This window comes from Bufo bufo, chromosome 4, assembly GCF_905171765.1.
Source record: "Bufo bufo chromosome 4, aBufBuf1.1, whole genome shotgun sequence".
NCBI lineage: Eukaryota > Metazoa > Chordata > Amphibia > Anura > Bufonidae > Bufo > Bufo bufo.
Genome location: NC_053392.1, coordinates 495,954,173 through 495,976,233, shown reverse-complemented (window position 1 = coordinate 495,976,233; position 22,061 = coordinate 495,954,173). Strand labels below are relative to the sequence as shown.

Below are 22,061 nucleotides of genomic sequence, written 5' to 3'. Positions count from 1 at the left end.
ATCACTGATTCGGACCCTGACATGAGTCCAAAGCAATCTCCCTAGATTGCGTCTACCGTGGCCAGCAGTACTTGTCGTATGCATTACCCCCTTCCTTGGCGGAGTAACTGCACTACTTCGGGATACAGTACTTGTCTTATACATTGTCCCCTACCATAGGTGGACTAAGTACAATAACATTGGGTTTAGTACCTGCCGTATGCATTAGCCCCTTCCATTGGTGGCGCGATTACATTATCACTAGTTACATTGCGCGCTGTATGCATTACCCCCTTACTTAGGTGCAATAATTGCACTCCCACAGGGTAAAGGACTCGCCATATGCACTAGTTCTCGCCGTGGGCATTTGCCCCCCCCCCTCCGTACATAGGTGGAGTATTCTCCCTTCCACAGGTTTAAGTACTTGCCGTATGCTTCCACCTTCCTTAGGTAGGGTAATTGCACTCCCATTGAATACGGTTCCGACTGTCGTGCTATCCTTCCATAGGTGGAGTGTTGCACATCACCGTGCTTTCTGTTGCATTACCCCCTTCCACAAGTGATCCACTAGCGGGGGAATAACTAAACATCTTCAGATGCTGCATTTCTGCGGCGCCACGGCTCCAGGTGCCTTCGCTTATTTCACAAAGGGGCGTGGCAACAGTCGGTACTCGCAGGTGCCCGGTACTCTTACTCTAGTGCTATATGGGTTCCACCAGTGGACACGGTGGCTATTCATCTTTGTATCCTTCTTTTCCTTTGGTGCTGGTTTTGCGCATGATTATAACATCCTCTGTCTTCTCAGGGGTTTTTCCTAGCATCTCTTATGTGTCCTAGAGACCCCCATCTCCATGGGCCTCCATTGTTCCAGTCGGTCATGATATTGTCTGCATCAATACGTAGGGCGTACACCATTGCACATATATGGTGAGTACGTTCCAGCGAGTCGAGTGTTTCACTGGCTCTGTATTCTCTATCCACCACTCCTTCTTCTCTGGTAAAGTGGTTATGCTGGTACTCTGGTTTAGCTACTGCAGCGTGTTCTCCTCCACAGGTGCAGTTTTTCGCTAATGCTCGAGTTCGTGGTCGCTGCAATGGGACATCCCCTCAGGTTGGGACCCTACCCTGGCGCTGGCTTAGCAGTTGCTCCTGTTCAGCGCCCTTCCAGGTAGAGTTTTTAAGGTTAGCTCTACTTATCTGGAGCAGTATGGTACGTGGCTTCCACGGATAGTTTCAGCCCCCCCCCCCTCAGTTTTGCGCTGATGGGGCAAGCGCTGGCTACTACTGTGGGAACGGTACATACTTGGTTCTTAATGCACAGCTGGGGTATGGGGCTAGCAATACAGTGTGACTCCCCTTACCTGGCTTCCTCCTCAGGCAGAGTTTTTTTCAGAACAGTCACTTAATTCCTGGCTACTTCTGTATATCGCCAGTCTCAGACGGGGAATGGGCTTAGACCTAGCCTATTCTTCTGTCTTTCCCCCTCTGGCTCATGGTTCATAGCCACCCCGCAAGCCTTGGTAGCTCCTACGATCCTACCTTCCCTCCTCTGCATTGCACGGTGTATTCGTTTTGTGGCTCCCATTTCCAGACACGCTCCGGTCCAGACCGGTAGGCCGTGGCGCCCACCACATCCCTCCTTCTACAGGGAATCCTTCCATGGTCCCGGGCGTGCTAGCGATATCCACACCACAGCTGCCACCTTCTCTCCCGGACAAGAGATCCGGAAGCATGCGGCGTGGACGCCCTGATATCTCCTTGGCGAGAGTCCTCCCACCTTTACGTCTTTTCCCCCTCCTACCCAGGGTTCAACGGAAGATCAAGATGGAGGTCATTCCGACAACTCCTAGTCGCTCCGGATTGGCCGTCACGCGTGGTACGCCGACCTTGTTCTCCTTCTAGGATACGTTCCTTGGTCACTGCCACTCAGAGACGACACAGGGTCCGGTCTTACATCAGCATTAGGGTCTTTTGGTTTCACGGCGTGGCTATTGAAACTGCCATTCTGATGTGGAGAGGGTTTTCGGCGGACGTCTCCGCACTATGATTACGGCTCTGATCATTATTGGCAGCCTCCAGTCCCTTCTGGCGTACGGCACCCCTTTTTGTCCTCCGGAGGGTCCTCGCAATGGATTGGCAGCCTCCAAGATGGCAATTGCACGATGGATCAGTCTGCAAGTTCTGAACCATACCGCACCCGCAGCACGGTTCCGCCCTTAGGTGTCACAGCTCACTCCACCAGTGCGGTGGGTGCTTCTTGGGCTCTGAGGAATCGCGCTCGGCTGCGCAGTTGTGTAAGGCGGCTACTGGTCCTTCTTACACTCATTCACACGATTTTACCAGGTGCATACTTGTGCATCGGCGGACCCTGCCTTTGGCCACATGGTCTTGCAGGCGGCATTTCTTTGATGCCGGCAGGGACGCTTGCTTCCATGGGTCTGTGGTTTTTCCCTCCCTGTGGACTGCTTTTGGACGTCCCACGGTTCCTGTGTCCCGCAATGAATATGGGCGAGAAAAGGAGATTTTTGTATAACTTACTAGTAAAATCTCTTTCTCGCTCTTCATTGGGGGACACAGCACCCACCAAGTATTGTTGTTTGACCACAGTTGTGGCAGTTGCTGGTTAGAACCCTGTTGGGTCTTTTGGCATGGTTGGTGTTTCATGTTTTTTCTTGGTTGGCTTGCTTCTCCTACTGCTTGTACACAAACTGAAGCTCTCTCTCCAGGCTGGAGGGGGTACAGCTGCCAGGGGAGGAGCTAACAGCTTTATCTAGTGTTAACGCCTCCTAGAGGACATAGCTATACCCACGGTTCCTGTGTCCCCAATGAAGAGCGAGAAAGAGATTTTACTGGTAAGTTATACAAAAATCTCCTTTTAAGCCATCATTGTCATTTTGTACAATATTTCTGTGTCCACGACTAGGTTCGAGATTCCAGAGCCTGAACCAAGTGAAGCAGATCGACTTGCCATGGAAAACGGAGACCAACCACTCAGCGCAGAGCTCAAAAGGTTTAGAAAAGAATATGTGCAACCTGTACAGTTGCGGTAAGTTTATGTTGACTCTCATAATGTTGTACTTGGGAAAAATGTAGGAGACAATTTCAGGTATGTGCTAAATTAACAATCTTAGGCCATTGCCCCAAGCCATCCAAGTGAATATTTTTGTAATTACAATATTGTTTCAAAAGTCTACCAGTCTAAACCACTACAAGACCAATATCCTGTAGTGGTTCCATTGTTACGTGGCCAAACATGCAACAATGACCCAGCAGTAAGATGGTGCATTAGTGCTGTTCAGGCACTCTGTTAGTTTCTATGTCAGCAGAGCCTCTGAACACGCTCTGTAGACGACACAGCATACACATGGTCACGGTATGTTTATGGGAATAGTAGTTTTACTACCTCCTTGCGAATTACATGCACCCTGATGAAGGACTGCCTAGGGGATGTCAAAATGGGTCAGGAGGTTACTGTGCATATACAATATGATGACCAGCCATTTTTTTAACCAAAATTCTCACTTGCTCTTTAAAAGGGTTCTCCGAGATTTTTATACTAATGACGGATCCTCTGGATAGGTCATCAGTATCTGATCGGTGGGCGTCCGACACCCATCTATTTGAGAAGGCACTGGCACTCCTGTGAGCATCGGGTCTTCTCACAGTTTCCAAAGCACAGCTCAGTACATTGTATAGCGTTGTGCTTGGTATTGTGCTCAGCCCCATTCACTTCTATGGGGCTGAGCTGCTGCTAGGCCACACTGCTGGCATAGGCAAAGCTGTGAGAAAGCTGCAACGCTAACAAGAACGCCGGTGCCTTCTCAAACGGCTATTCTGAGGATAGGTCATTAGTACAAAAATCTTGGAAAACCCCTTTAAGTGCCCAGCAAGAACCAATGTCCTAGATATTAAAGGGGTTGTCTGGGAATAAATAATTTTTCCCTGATGACCTAGGGGGAAGCTCAAAAAATTTTTATTCCTGGACAACCCCCTTAATATAAAATTAGGCACCTACTGTAAGCTGCTTGACACCTGGGTTGAGTGGCCCTTACGCATTCCATTTTCTTCAGTGTTACAACTTAGGCTACTCTCACACTAGCGTTTAAGTTTTCCGGTATTGAGATCCATCATTGGGGCTCAATACCGTTAAAAAAAAAACGCTTCAGTTTTGTCCCCATTCATTGTCAAAGGGGACAAAACTGAACAGAACAGAATGCTCCAAAATGCATTCTGTTCCGTTTAGTTGCGTTCCCAGACCGTAGAGCAAACCGCAACATGTTGTATTTTGTTATCCCTCCTGGGATGCGGAGCAAGATGGCATTACCCCCAATGCAAGTCTATGGGGACGGATTAGTTTTCTCTGACATAATCTGCTACAATAGAAAATAGATCCGTCTCCCATGGACTTTCAATGGAGTTCATGACGCATCCGTCTTGGCCATGTTAAAGATAATACAAACGGATCCGTTCTGGTTGTATTATCAGTAACGGAAGCGTTTTTGCTGAACCCTGCCGGATCCAGTAAAAAATGCTAATGTGAAAGTAGCCTTAAATCTATATATCTATAAAAAATATAAAATATGTGTATGAAATATTGGGATAGTTCAGACTGATGGAAAGCCGCTTCATTCGTCAGAACTATTCTCGCCCTTCTCGATGAGTGTTAAAATAAAAAATTAAAAAAATTATATATATATATAGGGTCCTGAATGTTTGCCGGCATTGGGTGGAGCATCATTTCTACGACTTTGAGCGAGACGCTGATCTGTTAGTGAGACTTGAAGAATTTATTGGAACGGTCAGAGGTATAATGTTTAAATTGGTTATGAACCCTATACTAAAGTTGATTGGGCAACTTAGACATGATTTTCAGATTTACTTTTTTTTTTAATCTGCAGGAAAAGCCATGAAAAAATGGGTTGAGTCAATCACAAAGATCATTCAACGTAAAAAGCAAGCGCAAGCCAATGGACCTAGCCACAATATAACATTTGAAAGCCTACCACCCTCTATAGAATGGCACATTAGTCGGCCGGGACAGATTGAAACCTTTGACCTCCTTACATTACATCCCATAGAAATAGCTCGCCAGCTGACCTTACTGGAGTCTGATTTATACAGGTATGCTGTAAAGGTTCATAATGTTATTAGACCTAGGTTCACTGTGGGTAACATTTTAAAGAGGATCTGTAACCCCCCGTTTTAGTAAATACTTGCATTCCCCATTTAGTAACGATTCTGGAGCATCAGTTATTCCTCTTAGAAATGTATGCATAAAATGACAACTGGTTGTTACCAGTCCTACTTTCAAAGCGGTTTGTGCATACGCCGTCTGACATTGTCAGCTATGACTGGACAGTGTCAGATTGTATGGAGACACATCCCCAACCAATAACATGGAGTTGTCAATTATTCATACAAATTTAACAGAGGAACAGTTCAACATAGTTTATAAGAATGCACCACAATTGTTATATAATGGAGAATACAATTCTCTACTGCAACAGACATGACAGTAGAGTTGACAGGTTCTCTTTAAAGAAGCACAAAAGTTTTTATTCTCTGACCTGTTAGAAAGGTCAGATCTAATCTATAGTGAAGGTAATCTCACCAGTGACTGTATTTGTGAGTTATAACCTCCTTTCTGATCCTCAGCTGTGTCATGTGATCTCCAACTGACACAGGAAAGGAAGTCAGTTACTTCTTTCTTCTCTCCTATGAGACTGACATTGAGGTTCCCATAGGAATACATGGAGAAACTGACTTCCTGTCCACACATAAGATGCTAAGTTATTTGGAGAGTCTGAGTGTTGGTCACATGACACAGCTGAGGATCATTAGGAGAGGTTATAGCTCACAAATACAGTCACCGGTAAGAAGATTACCGTCACTACGTTTTACATCCTGGACCTGTCTAACAGGTCAGAGAATAAAAATATTTGTGGGAGTGCTTTGTTAAAGGGGTTGTCTGGTTTCATGACATTGATGACGTATACCCAGGATGGCTTGTACCAAGTGTTGATCGAAATAAACTTGCAAAAAGAGAAGACGCTGCTCACAATTGCTTTATTTTCTGACCGTGCATCGCTTCAATAAAGTGGGACGTTGGTGCTTTTCTGGTATACCCAGGATGGGTTATCAGTATCAGTTTAGTAGGAATGCAGGGAGCTGTTTCCGGGACGTTTTGTTAGCGGTGGTGCAGGGTAATCGCAGTGAATGGGATTAACGGCTGTAATGATCCTGAACCGCCATTACAAAGCAGACTGTGCTCAGGCAAATGTTAACGAGGGGGCAGTGAAACAGCTGATTGGTGGTGGGGCCGGCAGTCGGACCTCACCAATCTGGTATTGATATCCTTTCCTGAGAAAAGATCATCAATATAATGAAACCAGACAGCCCGTATAAACTTGCAGCTACAAGGTGCACCAGATTTGTGCACAATCCTGTTCATTATGTTGTCGTCCAGCGACGAGTGCGTTTGTGGGTCTGATTTCACGTCTCTCCCTGAAAACATGTATTGGATCCCTCTTACCCTGCTGAGCTGTGGAGGATTGGCAGCTGATGAAGAGCCGCCACATATGCCACGTAGCATACTGTAGATGTTGCTCTCTGCTAGGACTTGCAATCTGGTGATGGGAATTTGGATCTTACAGATCTTCTGCATGTTCAGTTTCACTAAGTGCTGTCAGTGGATGGAAAACCATCCTGGCAGTGGCGTTTACGTAGCTTAGTGGTACCGTTGCAGAGAAAAATAAACTTTTAAAATTATGGGAATGAACTATTTGAGCTCCAGGAGGCGGGTGTATGTGGTTCGAGCACTACTCCTGTGACGCCCCTGGTGCTCAATAATGACCCCCCCCCCCCCCCGACAGCGCTAGACTGCATCGTGTCCAGAATGGCGCACGTGTACTACATCTTTGGCTTCATCCCAACAAGCAAAGATGCTGTGCACACGCGCCATTCTGGACACCAGTGTGGTCTAGCGCTGTCAATCTAAAGGCCGGGGGGGTTGTTTTGGAGCACCAGGGTCGTCGCTGGAGCAGTACTCGAACCACATAAGCCCGCTTCCTGGTGCTCGAATAGTTCATTTGCATAATTTTAAAGGTTGATTTTTCTCTGCAATGAGAAACCAGCAGATATAAGATGGGTATCCTTTTAATCCGCGTCATCAACCGGTTTACGGTTGATCCAGGTGACAGAGCTGCTTTAAAAACAGTATTGTATCATATAAAAATATTTAGTTTTTAGAATTCTCTCCACCATTAACTTCCCTTTGTGAATGTATCCCATTCTGGCAATTCCATAATTCTTGCTTGTACTCTGAGCACTATGCAGAGGAGTTGTGTAGTTCTGTTCCGTGAATTTCTTAGATGGCTGCAGTAGAGTTGGCTTTTTTTTTATTTTTTAAAAGAAAGGAGTCCACAGAGTTTTTATTATGACTTCAGTTGTCTTTAATCAGAAGCTGCCACATAGGACGGAGGTTTTCCTGAAGTGTCCTTGGTATGGCCTTTCTATAAATACATGAAGTGAAGGCAGTAACTTGCATTATAGTAGAAACTTTTGGCACAAGACACAATCAAGTATTTAAGCTTGCTTTCCGTAGAAGATTAAGGCCCCTTTTAACAACCGTTGCCATAAGTCAACTATACAGTAAGAAGTTTGCATTTTATTTGTAGGAAATCCAAACCTACATTGCTTTCCTACCGGTCTTTGACAATGGATCTTTACATATTTTTCTCTCCTTTAGGGCCGTTCAGTCTTCTGAGCTTGTCGGAAGTGTATGGACGAAAGAAGATAAAGAAATTAACTCCCCCAACCTCTTAAAAATGATTAGGCACACGACCAATCTTACTTTATGGTTTGAGAAGTAAGTATTCTTTATCCTTTATCTGATCTTTCTTCTTTACACTGAGTGGTATTAGAGCATCTACCTCCTAATTGCTATCATTTTTGGGCCAAAAAAATTTGAAGACCTGGTTCGCCTTAATCTGGCCATAAACCTACCGTAATAGCCATTGGTTAAAGGCGTTGTGTGCGAGTTACTCACTAAAATGTTTCTATATAGAGCCATCTGCTGTGTATTGTTTTTCTTATTTCTCTGTCCAACTCGCTGAGGTGGCCGCACATGCTCAGTTCGATTCTTCAGCTGCCTCTTGAGCTGTGATAGGGAGAGAGTTGCAGCAGAAGAGAGGTGCTCCCCTGAGCTTTCAGCAGAAAGTACATGCCCCTGAGCTGCCAGCTTGATAAAAATCTAACAGAGCAATTGGAGCAATATTAAAGTAATTAAAGCCTTTAGATGCCATGATCAAGTGCGATCACTGCATCTAAGGGGTGGAAATCCTCACGCTTCCGGGCTTGATACCGGCATCCTCTGCAGCCAGTGAGGATGCTGGTAATTGATTTTAATACACTCAGCCTGGCTGAAAAGACTCATGGTATTAAAGCTGCAATTCTTATTTTGGCCACCAGGTGGCATGCCCCCAAAACATTGTTTTAGTCTATGTAAGAGCCTCTAGGAGCGACAGCGGCGTTGCCGTTACTCCTAGCGTCTCAACTTTCTCTCTGCAACTGCTGCACTCTGTACTTTGATTGGCAGAGCCAGGCTTGATGACGTTTTCAATGTCTGTCCCTCGCAATCAAAGTACAGAAGCCGTAGCAGAGCCTCTAGGTGTAATGACAACGCCCCTGTTGCTCCTAGAGGCTCATGTGCATATTAAAGCTTCATTTTTTTAAGAAATGCAGGCATATATGAACATGGGACGGATACAGATGCCTTCAGCTGCCAAGCGCTCATGCACCAGGTCAGCAAGTTTCATAGGTACAAAACTGCTGACAGATGCCCTTTAAAACTGCTCTGACATTCAAGCCACTTTGGGATACTTTTTTATTTTTATTTTTTGTAATCCACCCATACACTAGGAGATAACATATGAGAAGCCTGGCGGGACACAAACCTACATCCATTGTGCAAAAGTTTTGGAACATAGGAGATTGGGCAGTCTTTAGCTATACAGTGGCATATGTCAGCAGTATCAGTTGGAAGGGACACCTCAAATACAGTGTGCAGAGGCCGCAATAACGCCTGTACAAGCGTCAGACGCCTGTTCAGGACATTTCACTCCCTGGAAAAAGTCTAAGGCGTACCAATACGCCTTAGACTTTTCCCTGCCATTCATCAGCGCAGTGAGCGCTGTGAACGGCACAGGCAGCGCAGCGATGTTTCTGCTGCCTGAAACAACCAATAACAAGGCTCCTTACAGTAAGGAGCTTTGTTATTGGTCAGTTTGAGCGGGTTGCCGGTGCTTATGACACACCGCTCTCAAGTGATGAAGGAGGCGCACGATCCTCACTGGCGGGGTAAGTGGCCTTGCTGTGAAATTTAGTGGGGGTCCCGGATCTGAGCGCCTTGTTTTTCTCTATAATGATGAGTCTGAAGCGCTCAGCCTTGCGCTGTCTCTCCTCCCTGCTGGGTGCGGTACTGAAGACGGCCTCAATAGAAGGTCTAGGGGACCGTCTTCACTACCGCCCTCAGCAGTGAGGAAAAGTGGCTGAGCGCTTCAGACTCCTGCTTATAGAAGTCAGCGAGGGTCCCACCAACAGGAGACCTCCATAACGGACAGACCTGTCACCCGTAGACCTCTATCTATGTCGCCTGTCAGCTTTCCTAGGAATCCATCAAGGATAATTCATTGCAGCATGTTCCATCAGACGCTGAACTTGAGATATTGTTTGCTATAAGGATTCCTTCTGTAATGCGGCGGCACATGGTGCTACAAGGACTGCATGTGGCCATTTACAGCCTCCAGGACATACAGTCCCTCTGCCAAGCGCATGATGTCTTCGCTGTAAAACTGTGTAATCCAATAACCACAGCTGTGGTGGCAATTTTGTGGCATGAGATCGGGGAACCGGGTCATGGAAGACAAACTCCCCTTTATAGCAAGATCAAGCATAACACAAAATGACAGCCTCTAGATCAGGGATCAGCAACCTCCGAAACTCCAGCTGTTCTAAAACTACAACTCCCGGTATCCTCCTTTCACTTCTTTAGGTGTTACAAGAACAGCTGAGCAAGTGTGCATGCTGGGTGTTGTAGTTTCACAGCAGCAGGAGGTTGTTAAACCCTAGATCAGTGGTACATCATCCAGATCCACAACATGTGACTGTGGCGGAGCGAGGTATGTGCCCGGGTCTTTCGCTTGTGCCCTTGGCACCAGCATGCACCACCATCCATTGTGCCGGTGTCCTGCTCTGCCAGTGCCTCAGGTCTCTTTAGAGTCTACCAACAGCCCCGGCGGCACCGACATACCCACCTGAGAGCTCATCTACAAGGACGTAACTTTGGTGGGCAGCAATGGCCACGTGATGGATGGCAAACCCCAGTGACCAGCAGCACAGAAACAGCAGCAAAAATTCAAGGGATTGTCCCAAGAGCAACACTATTTACCCCAACTATACTTGACCCAGAGAACACTAGAACATGGTAACCAAGGTGGGACCCCCAGCGATCATGTACTTGAAGGGGACATGTCTGTTTTAGTAACGACTTGCATTTCCCATGCAAAACCAATTCTGGGGAATCAATTCTTGTGACTCTATATTGTACTGTACTAAATTGCTAGTAGTCTGCAATAAAGGTCCAGCTGGGTGTTACCAGTTGACAGCACTGATTGAATAATGTCAGGCTGTAAAATCAAGACTAGTTATAAGGGAAGGGAGAGTTAGGCAAGGAGGGGGGGGGGGGGGAAGGGATTTGGGGGGGATTTGATATGTATGATCCTTTGTTTCAAATCTATGTTTTAGCATGTATACACATTTGTACTGATATTGGTTAAACTGTGTCATTATTGGTACGGTTACTGTTATACTCTGATTTCACATGGTGGATAATGCAAGAAAGGAAAAAAAACAACGAATTGTTTGGTGTAATATTCTGTATTTATTGTTTCAATAAAAACGAATTGATTTAAAAAAAGAATAATGTCAGGCTGTGCAGGGACACCCCCATCTGGACCTTCACTGCAAACTGCTAGCAAGTCATTTCTAACTAATAGCAGGAATAACAGAGGAATGGTTATGGTCAACATAAGGTCATAAGAATAGATGCTCCAGGATTGTTATTACATGGCGGGGGGGGGGGGGGGCAAGTAGTTACCAAAACAGACAAATCAGGAGAGGTGAGGGGTCCTCTTTAACGACAGGTAACAAATATCGATCTTAGGACAAACCCTTTAAACCTCATAAAATCACTGCAACAGTGTCCTCAGTGGTACCGACCCCCTCAGAGCAACAGTGACCTCAGTGGTACCGACCCCCTCAGAGCAACAGTGACCTCAGTGGTACCGACCCCCTCAGAGCAACAGTGACCTCAGTGGTACCGACCCCCTCAGAGCAACAGTGACCTCAGTGGTACCGACCCCCTCAGAGCAACAGTGACCTCAGTGGTACCGACCCCCTCAGCGCAACAGTGACCTCAGTGGTAGCGACCCCCTCAGAGCAACAGTGACATCAGTGGTAGCGACCCCCTCAGAGCAACAGTGACCTCAGTGGTACCGACCCCCTCAGCGCAACAGTGACCTCAGTGGTACCGACCCCCTCAGCGCAACAGTGACCTCAGTGGTAGCGACCCCCTCAGAGCAACAGTGACCTCAGTGGTACCGACCCCCTCAGAGCAACAGTGACCTCAGTGGTAGCGACCCCCTCAGAGCAACAGTGACCTCAGTGGTGCCGACCCCCTCAGAGCAACAGTGACCTCAGTGGTGCCGACCCCCTCAGAGCAACAGTGACCTCAGTGGTACCGACCCCTTCAGAGCAACAGTGACTTCAGTGGTGCCGACCCCCTCAGCGCAACAGTGACCTCAGTGGTGCCGACCCCCTCAGAGCAACAGTGACCTCAGTGGTACCGACCCCCTCAGAGCAACAGTGACCTCAGTGGTACCGACCCCCTCAGAGCAACAGTGACCTCAGTGGTACCGACCCCCTCAGAGCAACAGTGACCTCAGTGGTACCGACCCCTCAGAGCAACAGTGACCTCAGCTAAATTTAAAATTGTCTAAATTTGCTATTTATGTATGGAAGACGGTTCTAGATACTAGTAATGGTTTCCCTGCATAAATACCAACCCCCTAATGTTATGTAGGCCTTCGTATTAACTATTTAAATTACTGTAACTTTCGTACTCTTCATCGGCTAAAAATACTCCTCAAAAATAGTAAGAGGAGTATTTTTACTCTTCCAGAAAAAATGTAGCGCTATCTCTGACAGTATGAATAGGCCCTTACCCACGTATCCTCTATTAGTTATGCTTTCCCAATATGGCATTACAAAAGATTTAAGATGGGTAAAGAGCATTACTTGTTTTTTATCCAAAGAAATGGCGAGGAGGGGTTTTCTAATGTACCGTAAATATTATGCGCTTACTTTTCGATTTTCTGGCGAACAATGACATTGCAGAGACCCTTTTGATTGCAACTTCCCTGATTCAACGCTGTCGCTGACTGTTTACTGACTTTTACTGTTTTGGAAAATGAAGTTATTTTGTAAGTAGCGGATCCGTTCTTCACTTTTCATTGTGTATTAGGCTGCGTGCTTCCTTTAAGTGTATGCGCCTCAGCCATTGTTGTGTGAGGTACCTCCATGGAGCATTGCCAGTACTTTGCCGGCATAATGCTCCTGTTTTCATCACCCGTATTCTGAGGTTAAGAGGAACTTTCAAATGACCTACTTGGGGGAAACTGTTAGTATCCTGTTAATACCTGGAAGCTTTCCTGCGGTCCTCATATCCTCTGCTGTTATTGTTGTTGTAGTATTTGTGTATGAACACATTTAGATTGTTTTTCTAATTATAAGACTGTTTTTGACACTTTTTTATGGGTCACTTGTGTGTTTTAAAAGTTATTATCAACAACTTTCTTACAAAATACACTTTGTTAGAGAAGTTGAAGTGAATGGGTCAGTATCAAGCACAGCCACTATACGATGTAAGGCTCTGTGCTTGACGAGCTGAGAGAAGGGCACGGCCTCTTCAAACAGTGGATCAGTGGCAGTGTCCGGTGTTTGGAGGGTACTAGCAGTGTCGGGTGTTGGAACACCACTGATCGGATATTGATGACCTCCCCTGAAAAGGCAAACCTTGGGAGAACATTTACGCTCCATGCTTATGGTGGTTTGAACCCAGGACCCCAGTGTTAAGACGGCAGTGCCATGCAAATCACTGAGCCACCATTCTCCAGGCCAATAGCGTCTTCTCCGTCCAACAATGCCAAGGGCTGTTGTACAAAGCTGGACACCTCTAAGGCTTTGTTCACATCACCGTTCAGCCTTTCCGTTCTCCTGCTCGATTTAAGAGCAGGAGAACGGAAAGAACGGATTCGGCACATAACTGAGCCAAACGGAGCCCTTAGGCAGTGATGGTCAGTTCGCAGTGTTCTCCAGCGAACACATGCGGGCTGCCATCTTTTGTAAGGTAGACTTACCCGTCCGGCGATGCACAGGTAAGCCCTTGCCTGTGCCTGTGCCGGGAGCCGGTCTGAAATCAAATGCAGTCACCAGGAGCAGGCAGTTCCGAGAACAGCCGCCGGGGGCCTTTATCGGGCTGTTCTTGGATCTGCCTGCTTGCGGCACAGGTAAGGGCTTAACGGTTCATCGCCGGACGGGTGAGTCTACCTTACTAAAGATGGCAGCCCGCATGTGTTCGCTGGCAAACACTGCAAACTGATCATCACTGCTCTTAAGACCCCATAGACTATAATGGGGTCCGTTATGTTTCCGCTAAGAAGATGATTTTGAAGCGGAGATACAAGTCCTGCATGCACAACTTTTTTTGTCTCCGCTCCAAAGTCATCTTGTGAGCGGAAACATAACGGACCGCATTATACACTTCTATTCCATGTGGCACATACACAATCTATTGCATTTCTCCACGCTTCCTATACACTGTCCCATGTCCTATTGTGCGCAGATATGACTGGTTACTTTAAAACCCGCTATAAACAGGCTTGATTTTATTGTTTGTTGTTCTTTATAAGCTTCAACCATTTAGGCTTTCTTTTTCCCCTGTTGTCCCACAGATGTATTGTAGAAACCGAAAACCTTGAAGAGCGGGTGGTGGTGGTTAGTCGTATCATTGAAATCCTACAGGTTTTTCAAGAGCTAAACAATTTTAATGGAGTACTTGAAGTTGTAAGTGCCATGAACTCCTCACCAATTTACAGACTTGATAACACCTTTGAGGTGAGTGACCAGAAATTCTCTCATCACTGCTGTTTCTCATATAGCTTATATATTTTAATCCCACATACATACACAGTTAGATACCACTAGCATTATTATTACAAATATAAACCTCTGGGTAGGTATGAAGATTCCCTTTTTTGAGGTTTTTCATGTACAATTTAATCTGCAAGCTATATAATAGTACACAGGCACTTGTTTTTTTCTATTTTGTTCTCCAAATTTTACAAAATTGTTTGTTAAAGGGGTTTTCCAAGATTTTGATACTGATGACCTATCCTCAGGATAGGTCATCAGTGTCTGATTGGTGGGGGTCTGACCCCTGCCGATCAGCTGTCGCTGGAGTTTGTAGTAACGCCACAGCCTTCTCTCAGCTTTTCCTAGGCCAGTGACGTCATATTCATCAGTCACGTGGCCTCACTATGCAAAGGTCTCCCTAACTCACCTCTAGCTCAGTGTTTACACTGTGGTATTTGGTTTCGGTTAGACAGCCTCCTAGCTGTGACCAGTGCAACCCACCAGTCCTCCTGGTAGAAGCAGCGAAATACCTTGTAGGGATATGGTCCAGCAGTCCACTTGAGTCTGACCGTGCAAAACCTCTCTTCTTCAGGCGTCGCTGGGTCCCCCAGACTCAGGCTTCCTCAGCCGTGTGGCCCTCCTGGCTGGGACCACACAGAGCCTCTGCAAGCTTCCTCAGCCTTGTGGCCCCCCCAGCCCTCCCGGCTGGGACCACACAGGTCCCCTGCAGGTCTGTTCCCTGGGACCTTACTTCTCTCACACAATGATGATTGCTTTATCCCGAAGTGATTATCGCACCTGGCCTCACCTCAGGCCAGGTGATCGTGGGGAAAACACAGCAAATCATACCATACATCTAATAGGTTTCCTGCACCTTTCTAGGAGACATATATCTTCCCTCATATATATATGGCCTGTCACTGCCACACAGTCTGCACAATTGCCTTTTAGTCCTGTAAAATGCATCTGTAGGAGATCTGAATAGGACTAAAGAGGACCTCTGGCATTCAGTTAGCTGTTCAGTTATCTAACAAGTGTATAGCAGTTTGAGATGCAGCACATACACTGCTCAAAAAAATAAAGGGAACACAAAAATAACACATCCTAGATCTGAATTAATTAAATATTCTTCTGAAATACTTTCTTCTTTACATAGTTGAATGTGCTGACAACAAAATTACACAAATATTTTAAAATGGAAATCCAATTTTTCAACCCATGGAGGTCTGGATTGGGAGTCACACTCAAAATTAAAGTGGAAAAACACACTACAGGCTGATCCAACTTTGATGTAATGTCCTTAAAACAAGTCAAAATGAGGCTCAGTAGTGTGTGTGGCCTCCACGTGCCTGTATGACCTCCCTACAACGCCTGTGCATGCTCCTGATGAGGTGGCGGATGGTCTCCGTCCTGAGGGATCTCCTCCCAGACCTGGACTAAAGCATCTGCCAACTCCTGGACAGTCTGTGGTGCAACGTGACGTTGGTGGATAGAGCGAGACATGATGTCCCAGATGTGCTCAATTGGATTCAGGTCTGGGGAACAGGCGGGCCAGTCCATAGCATCAATGCCTTCATCTTGCAGGAACTGCTGACACACTCCAGCCACATGAGGTCTAGCATTGTCTTGCATTAGGAGGAACCCAGGGCCAACCGCACCAGCATATGGTCTCACAAGGGGTCTGAGGATCTCATCTCGGTACCTAATGGCAGTCAGGCTACCTCTGGCGAGCACATGGAGGGCTGTGCGGCCCTCCAAAGAAATGCCACCCCACACCATTACTGACCCAATGCCAAACCGGTCATGCTGGAGGATGTTGCAGGCAGCAGAATGTTCTCCACGGCATCTCCAGACTCTGTCACGTCTGTCACATGTGCTCAGTGTGAACCTGCTTTCATCTGTGAAGAGCACAGGGCGCCAGTGGCGAATTTGCCAATCTTGGTGTTCTCTGGCAAATGCCGAACGTACTGCACGGTGTTGGGCTGTAAGCACAACCCCCACCTGTGGACGTCGGGCCCTCATATCACCCTCATGGAGTCTGTTTCTGACCGTTTGAGCAGACACATGCACATTTGTGGCATGCTGGAGGTCATTTTGCAGGGCTCTGGCAGTGCTCCTCCTGTTCCTCCTTGCACAAAGGCGGAGGTAGCGGTCCTGCTGCTGGGTTGTTGCCCTCCTACGGCCTCCTCCACGTCTCCTGATGTACTGGCCTGTCTCCTGGTAGCGCTTCCATGCTCTGGACACTACGCTGACAGACACAGCAAACCTTCTTGCCACAACTCGCATTGATGTGCCATCCTGGATAAGCTGCACTACCTGAGCCACTTGTATGGGTTGTAGACTCCGTCTCATGCTACTGCTAGAGTGAAAGCACCGCCAGCATTCAAAAGTGACCAAAACATCAGCCAGGAAGCATAGGAACTGAGAAGCGGTCTGTGGTCACAACCTGCCGAACCACTCCTTTATTGGGGGTGTCTTGCTAATTGCCTATAATTTCCATCTGTTGTCTATCCCATTTGCACAACAGCATGTGAAATTGATTGTCACTCAGTGTTGCTTCCTATGTGGACAGTTTGATTTCACAGAAGTGTGATTGACTTGGAATTACATTGTGTTGTTTAAGTGTTCCCTTTATTTTTTTGAGCAGTGTATGTATACACAGTAATACTGTCTGCAGCAGCACCTCATGATGTCTGTCATGGTGAGCAATGTTAACTGTAAGAAATTGAGACAATAAATACAGGAGAGACAGTGTAGAAACACATCTAACTTCATTAACAACCTGACAACATCACCTAGAGACAGGCAGCCATTTTACAAATCACCTGTGCTGACGTATAAAAGGATTTGGACCAGTCACATTTCTCTTCAACGTATTTATTTATTTTACTTTATATTGCTGTATAGCAAGTTCCAAGTCGTCAGAAGAAGATTCTAGAAGAAGCTCATGAATTGAGTGAAGACCACCAAAAGAAATATTTGGCTAAACTCAGGTCAATTAATCCACCATGCGTGCCTTTTTGCGGTAAGTACTTCTGTTATGGTAATTATAATAAGTGATCATTTAAAGTTTAACTGTCGTTTTAGTTTATTTTTAATATTTTATAGTAGCCCTGGTGTTAAACATTTTAGTAATCTACTTCATTAGGGAAAGCTGTTTCTTTGCTCTAGAAAACAGATTGTAAAGTGTCTTAGGAAAGCTCTGACAATGTTGCTAAGGAGAATCGGCTAAAATGATCGTGAATGCTTTAAAATGGCAACCAAAACCTGAAAGACGTGGAAGGAAGCGAAAAACTACCATTCAAATGGATAGAAGAATAGCCAAAATGGCAAGGACTCAGCCAACAATCAGCTCCAGGAAGATCAAAAAAGGTCTCAAGTTACCTGAGAGTACTGTTACAATTAGAAGACACCTATGTGAAGCCAAGCTATCTGCAAGAAGCCCCCGCAAAGTCCCACTGTTGAAAAAAAGACATGTGCTGAAAAGGGTTACAATTTGCCAAAGAGCACATTGACTTGCTAAGGAGACATTTTGTGGACTGATGAAAGTAAGATTGTTTTTTTTTTGGGTCTAGTGGCCGGAGACAGTTTGTCAGACGACCCCCAAACACTGAATTCAAGCCACAGTACACTGTGAAGACAGTGAAGCATGGTGGCGCAAGCATCATGATATGGGGATGTTTCTCATACTACAGTGTTGGGCCTATTTATCGCATACCAGGGATAATGGATCAGTTTGAATACATCAGAATACTTGAAGAGGTCATGCTGCCTTATACTGAAGAGGAAGTGCCCTTGACATGGGTGTTCCAACAAGACAACGACCCCAAACACACCAGTGAACCTGCAACATCTTGGTTCCAGACCAACAAGATTGACATTATGGAGTGGTCAACCCAATCCCCGGATCTTAATCCAATAGAAAACTTGTGGGGTGACATAAAAAATGACATCAAAACCAAGAAATAGAGACGGGTGGAATGTAGTCCAATCATCCTGGGCTGGAATACCTGTTCACAGATGCCAGAAGTTGGTTGACTCCATGCAACACAGATGTACAGCAGTTCTCAGAAACAGTGGTTATACAACTAAATATTAGTTAAGTGATTCAAAGGAAAGCAAAATCTTCAAACATTTTTCAGTTTATATAGTGAATGTTTGAGTTTGTAAAGAAGAATACAAACACTGCTATTTTTTTGAACAGTCTAATATTCACTTTTCCTCAATTTTTTTTTTAGAGGAACAACACAAATTTGATATATTTTTCTTCATGTTTTCTATTGTGCCAGAAAAAACTGATCCGTCCCCATTGACTTACAGTTGCAAGAAAAAGTATGTGAACCCTTTCGAATGATATGGATTTCTGCACAAATTGGTCATAAAATGTGATCTGATCTTCATCTAAGTCACAACAATAGACAATCACAGTCTGCTTAAACTAATAACACACAAAGAATTAAACGTTACCATGCTTTTATTGAACACACCATGTAAACATTCACAGTGCAGGTGGAAAAAGTATGTGAGCCCTTGGATTTAATAACTAGTTGAACCTCCTTTGGCAGCAATAACTTCAACCAAACGTTTCCTGTAGTTGCAGATCAGACGTGCACAACGGTCAGGAGTAATTCTTGACCATTCCTCTTTACAGAACTGTTTCAGTTCAGCAATATTCTTGGGATGTCTGGTGTGAATCACTTTCTTGAGGTCATGCCACAGCATCTCAATCGGGTTGAGGTCAGGACTCTGACTGGGCCACTCCAGAAGGCGGATTTTCTTCTGTTTAAGCCATTCTGTTGTTGATTTACTTCTATGCTTTGGGTGGTTGTCCTGTTGCAACACCCATCTTATGTTGAGCTTCAGCTGGTGGACAGATGTCCTTAAGTTCTCCTGCAAAATGTCTTGATAAACTTGGGAATTCATTTTTCCTTCGATGATGGCAATCCGTCCAGGCCCTGACGCAGCAAAGCAGCTCCAAACCATGATGCCCCCACCACCATACTTCACAGTTGGGATGAGGTTTTGATGTTGGTGTGCTGTGTCTCTTTTTCTCCACACATAGTGTTGTGTGTTTCTTCCAAACAACTAAACTTTGGTTTCATCTGTCCACAGAATATTTTGCCAGTACTGCTGTGGAACATCCAGGTGCTCTTGTGCAAACTGTAAACGTGCAGCAATTTTTTTTTTTTTTGTCAGCAGTGGCTTCCTCTCTGGTATCCTCCCATGAAATCCATTCTTGTTTAGTGTTTTACGTATCGTAGATTCGTTAACAGGGATGTTAGCATATGCCTGAGACTTTTGTAAGTCTTTAGCCTGACACTCTAGGATTCTTCTTTTACCTCATTGAGCAGTCTGCGCTGTGCTCTTGCAGTCATCTTTACAGGATGGCCACTCCTAGGGAGAGTAGCAGCAGTGCTGAACTTTCTCCATTTATAGACAATTTGTCTTACCGTGGACTGATGGAACAGCAAGGCTTTTGGAGATACTTTTATAACCCTTTCCAGCTTTATGCAAGTCAACAATTCTTAATCGTAGGTCTTCTGAAAGCTCTTTTGTGCAAGGCATCATTCACATCAGGCAATGCTTCTTGTGAAAAGCAAACCCAGAACTGGTGTGTGTTTTTTATAGGGCAGAGAAGCTGTAACCAACACCTCCAATCTCATCTCATTGATTGGACTCCAGTTGGCTGACACCTCACTCCAATTAGCTCTTGGAGATGTCATTAGTCTAGGGGTTCACATACTTTTTCCACCTGCACTGTGAATGTTTACATGGTGTGTTCAATAAAAGCATGGTAACGTTTAATTCTTTGTGTGTTATTAGTTTAACCCCTTCCCGACCTTTAAAGTACTGTTACGTCATGGGAACCACTGAGTTCCCGCAATTTGACGTAATAGTAAGTCATAGTGGTCGCGTGGGCACCGGAGCGGTGCGCGCGCGATCACTCCAGGGGCCCGGCAGTCCGTGGTAGGCAAGCCCCTGCTGTATCCGCCGTCATCGCTGTAAAAGCCGATGACGGCAGATTAACCCCTTCTATGCCACTGACAGCGACATAGAAGAGGTTTGTGTCAGGTGAACGATCGCATCGAGTCCCCGCGCTGCTGTGGTGGGGACCCGATGCGACACAAGGCAGCCCAATGCCTTGCATGGCATCGGGAACTGCCTTCTACGGGAGCCGAGGAGATCCAGGCTCAGGCTGGGTCTCCTAGGCAACATGTTAGTGTATGACTCAGTGTCATACACTAACAGGCAATGCATTACAATACAGATGTATTGTAATGCATTGCAGAGGGGATCAGACCCCCAAAAGTGAATGTCATATATAAAGTAAAGTAAAAAAAAGTTTTAAAAAAGTGTTTTTTTATAAAATTAATAAAGTAATAAAATTAATAAAGTAAAAAAGAAAAAAAACGCCCCTTTCCCCTTATTTTATAATTAAAAAAACTGAAAAAAAAACAAAACAAAAACACACATATTAGGTATCACCGCGTCCGTAATGACCGGCTCTATAAATATATCACATGATCCACCCTGTTCGATAAACACCATAAAAAAAAAAAAGTGTAAAAAAAATGCCATTTTTGTCATCTTACATCACATAAAGTGCAACACCAAGTGATCAAAAAGGCGTTTGCCCACCAAAATAGTACCAATCTAACAGTCACCTCATCCTGCAAAAAATGAGCCCCTACCTAAGACAATCGCCCAAAAAATAAAATAACTATAGCTCTCAGAACATGGAGACACTAAAACATCTTTTTTTTTTGTTTCAAAACTGCTTTTATTGTGCTAAGTGAAATACGTAAAAAAAAATACATATTGGGTATCGCCACGTCCGTAACAACCAGCTCTATAAAAATATTACATGACCTAACCACTCAGGTGAACACCGTAAAAAAAAAACGGTAAAAAACAAATTATATTTTTGTCACATTACATCACAAAAATTGCAACGGCAAGTGATCAAAAAGGCGTACGCCCCCAAAATAGTACCAATCAGACAGTCACCTCATCCCGCAAAAAATGAGACCCTACCTGAGAGTATCGGTCAAAAAATAAAAAAGCTATGGCTCTCAGACTATGAGAGACTAAAATATCATTATTTCGGTTTCAAAAATGCTATTATTGTGTAAAACTTAAATAAATAAGAAATAGTAGACATATTAGGTATTGCCACGTGCGTAACGATCTGCTCTATAAAAAAAAAGTCACATGACCTAATCCCTCATTTAAACGCTGTAAAAATAAAAACTCTGCCAAAACATCCATTTTTTTTTTTTTGTTACCTTGCCTCACAAATCCTACGATCACATGTGGGGTGTTTCTGTAAACCCCAGAATCAGGGTAATAAATAATGAGTTTTATTTGGCTGTTAACCCTTGCTTTGCTACTGGAAAAAATGGATTAAAATGTAAAATCTGCCAAAAAAGTCAATTTCAGAAATTTCATCTCCATTTTCCATCAATTCTTGTGGAACACCTAAAGGGTTAAAACAGTTTGTAAAATCAGTTTTGTATACCTTGAGGGGTGTAGTTTCTAAAATGGGGTCATTTTTGGGTGGTTTCTATTATGTAAGGCTCACAAAGTGACTTCAGACCTGAACTGGTCCTTTAAAAAGTGGGTTTTGGAAATTTTCCGAAAAATTTCAAGATTTGCTTCCATACTTCTAAGCCTTCTAACGTCCCCAAAAAAATTAAATGTGATTTTCAAAATGATCCAAACATGAAGTAGACATATGGGGAATGTAAAGTAATTACTATTTTTGAAGGTATTACTATCTATTATAATAGTATAATAGTAGAGAAATAGAAATTTGGAAATTTTCAGTTTTC

The 22,061-nt window shown here is 44.8% G+C and overlaps 1 protein-coding gene across 2 annotated transcripts in view; it reads left to right on the top strand.

Moving 5' to 3' along the window:
- Nucleotides 1–22,061, top strand: part of SOS1 (SOS Ras/Rac guanine nucleotide exchange factor 1) — a 125,680-nt gene that overhangs the window by 89,856 nt on the left and 13,763 nt on the right. For both annotated transcript variants that reach the window (XM_040429582.1, XM_040429583.1), the window contains 6 exons: nucleotides 2,903–3,025; nucleotides 4,681–4,784; nucleotides 4,878–5,100; nucleotides 7,727–7,846; nucleotides 14,049–14,211; nucleotides 17,137–17,254. In XM_040429582.1, the coding sequence (XP_040285516.1) occupies nucleotides 2,903–3,025; nucleotides 4,681–4,784; nucleotides 4,878–5,100; nucleotides 7,727–7,846; nucleotides 14,049–14,211; nucleotides 17,137–17,254 (851 nt within the window). The remainder of the gene's footprint in view (nucleotides 1–2,902; nucleotides 3,026–4,680; nucleotides 4,785–4,877; nucleotides 5,101–7,726; nucleotides 7,847–14,048; nucleotides 14,212–17,136; nucleotides 17,255–22,061) is intronic.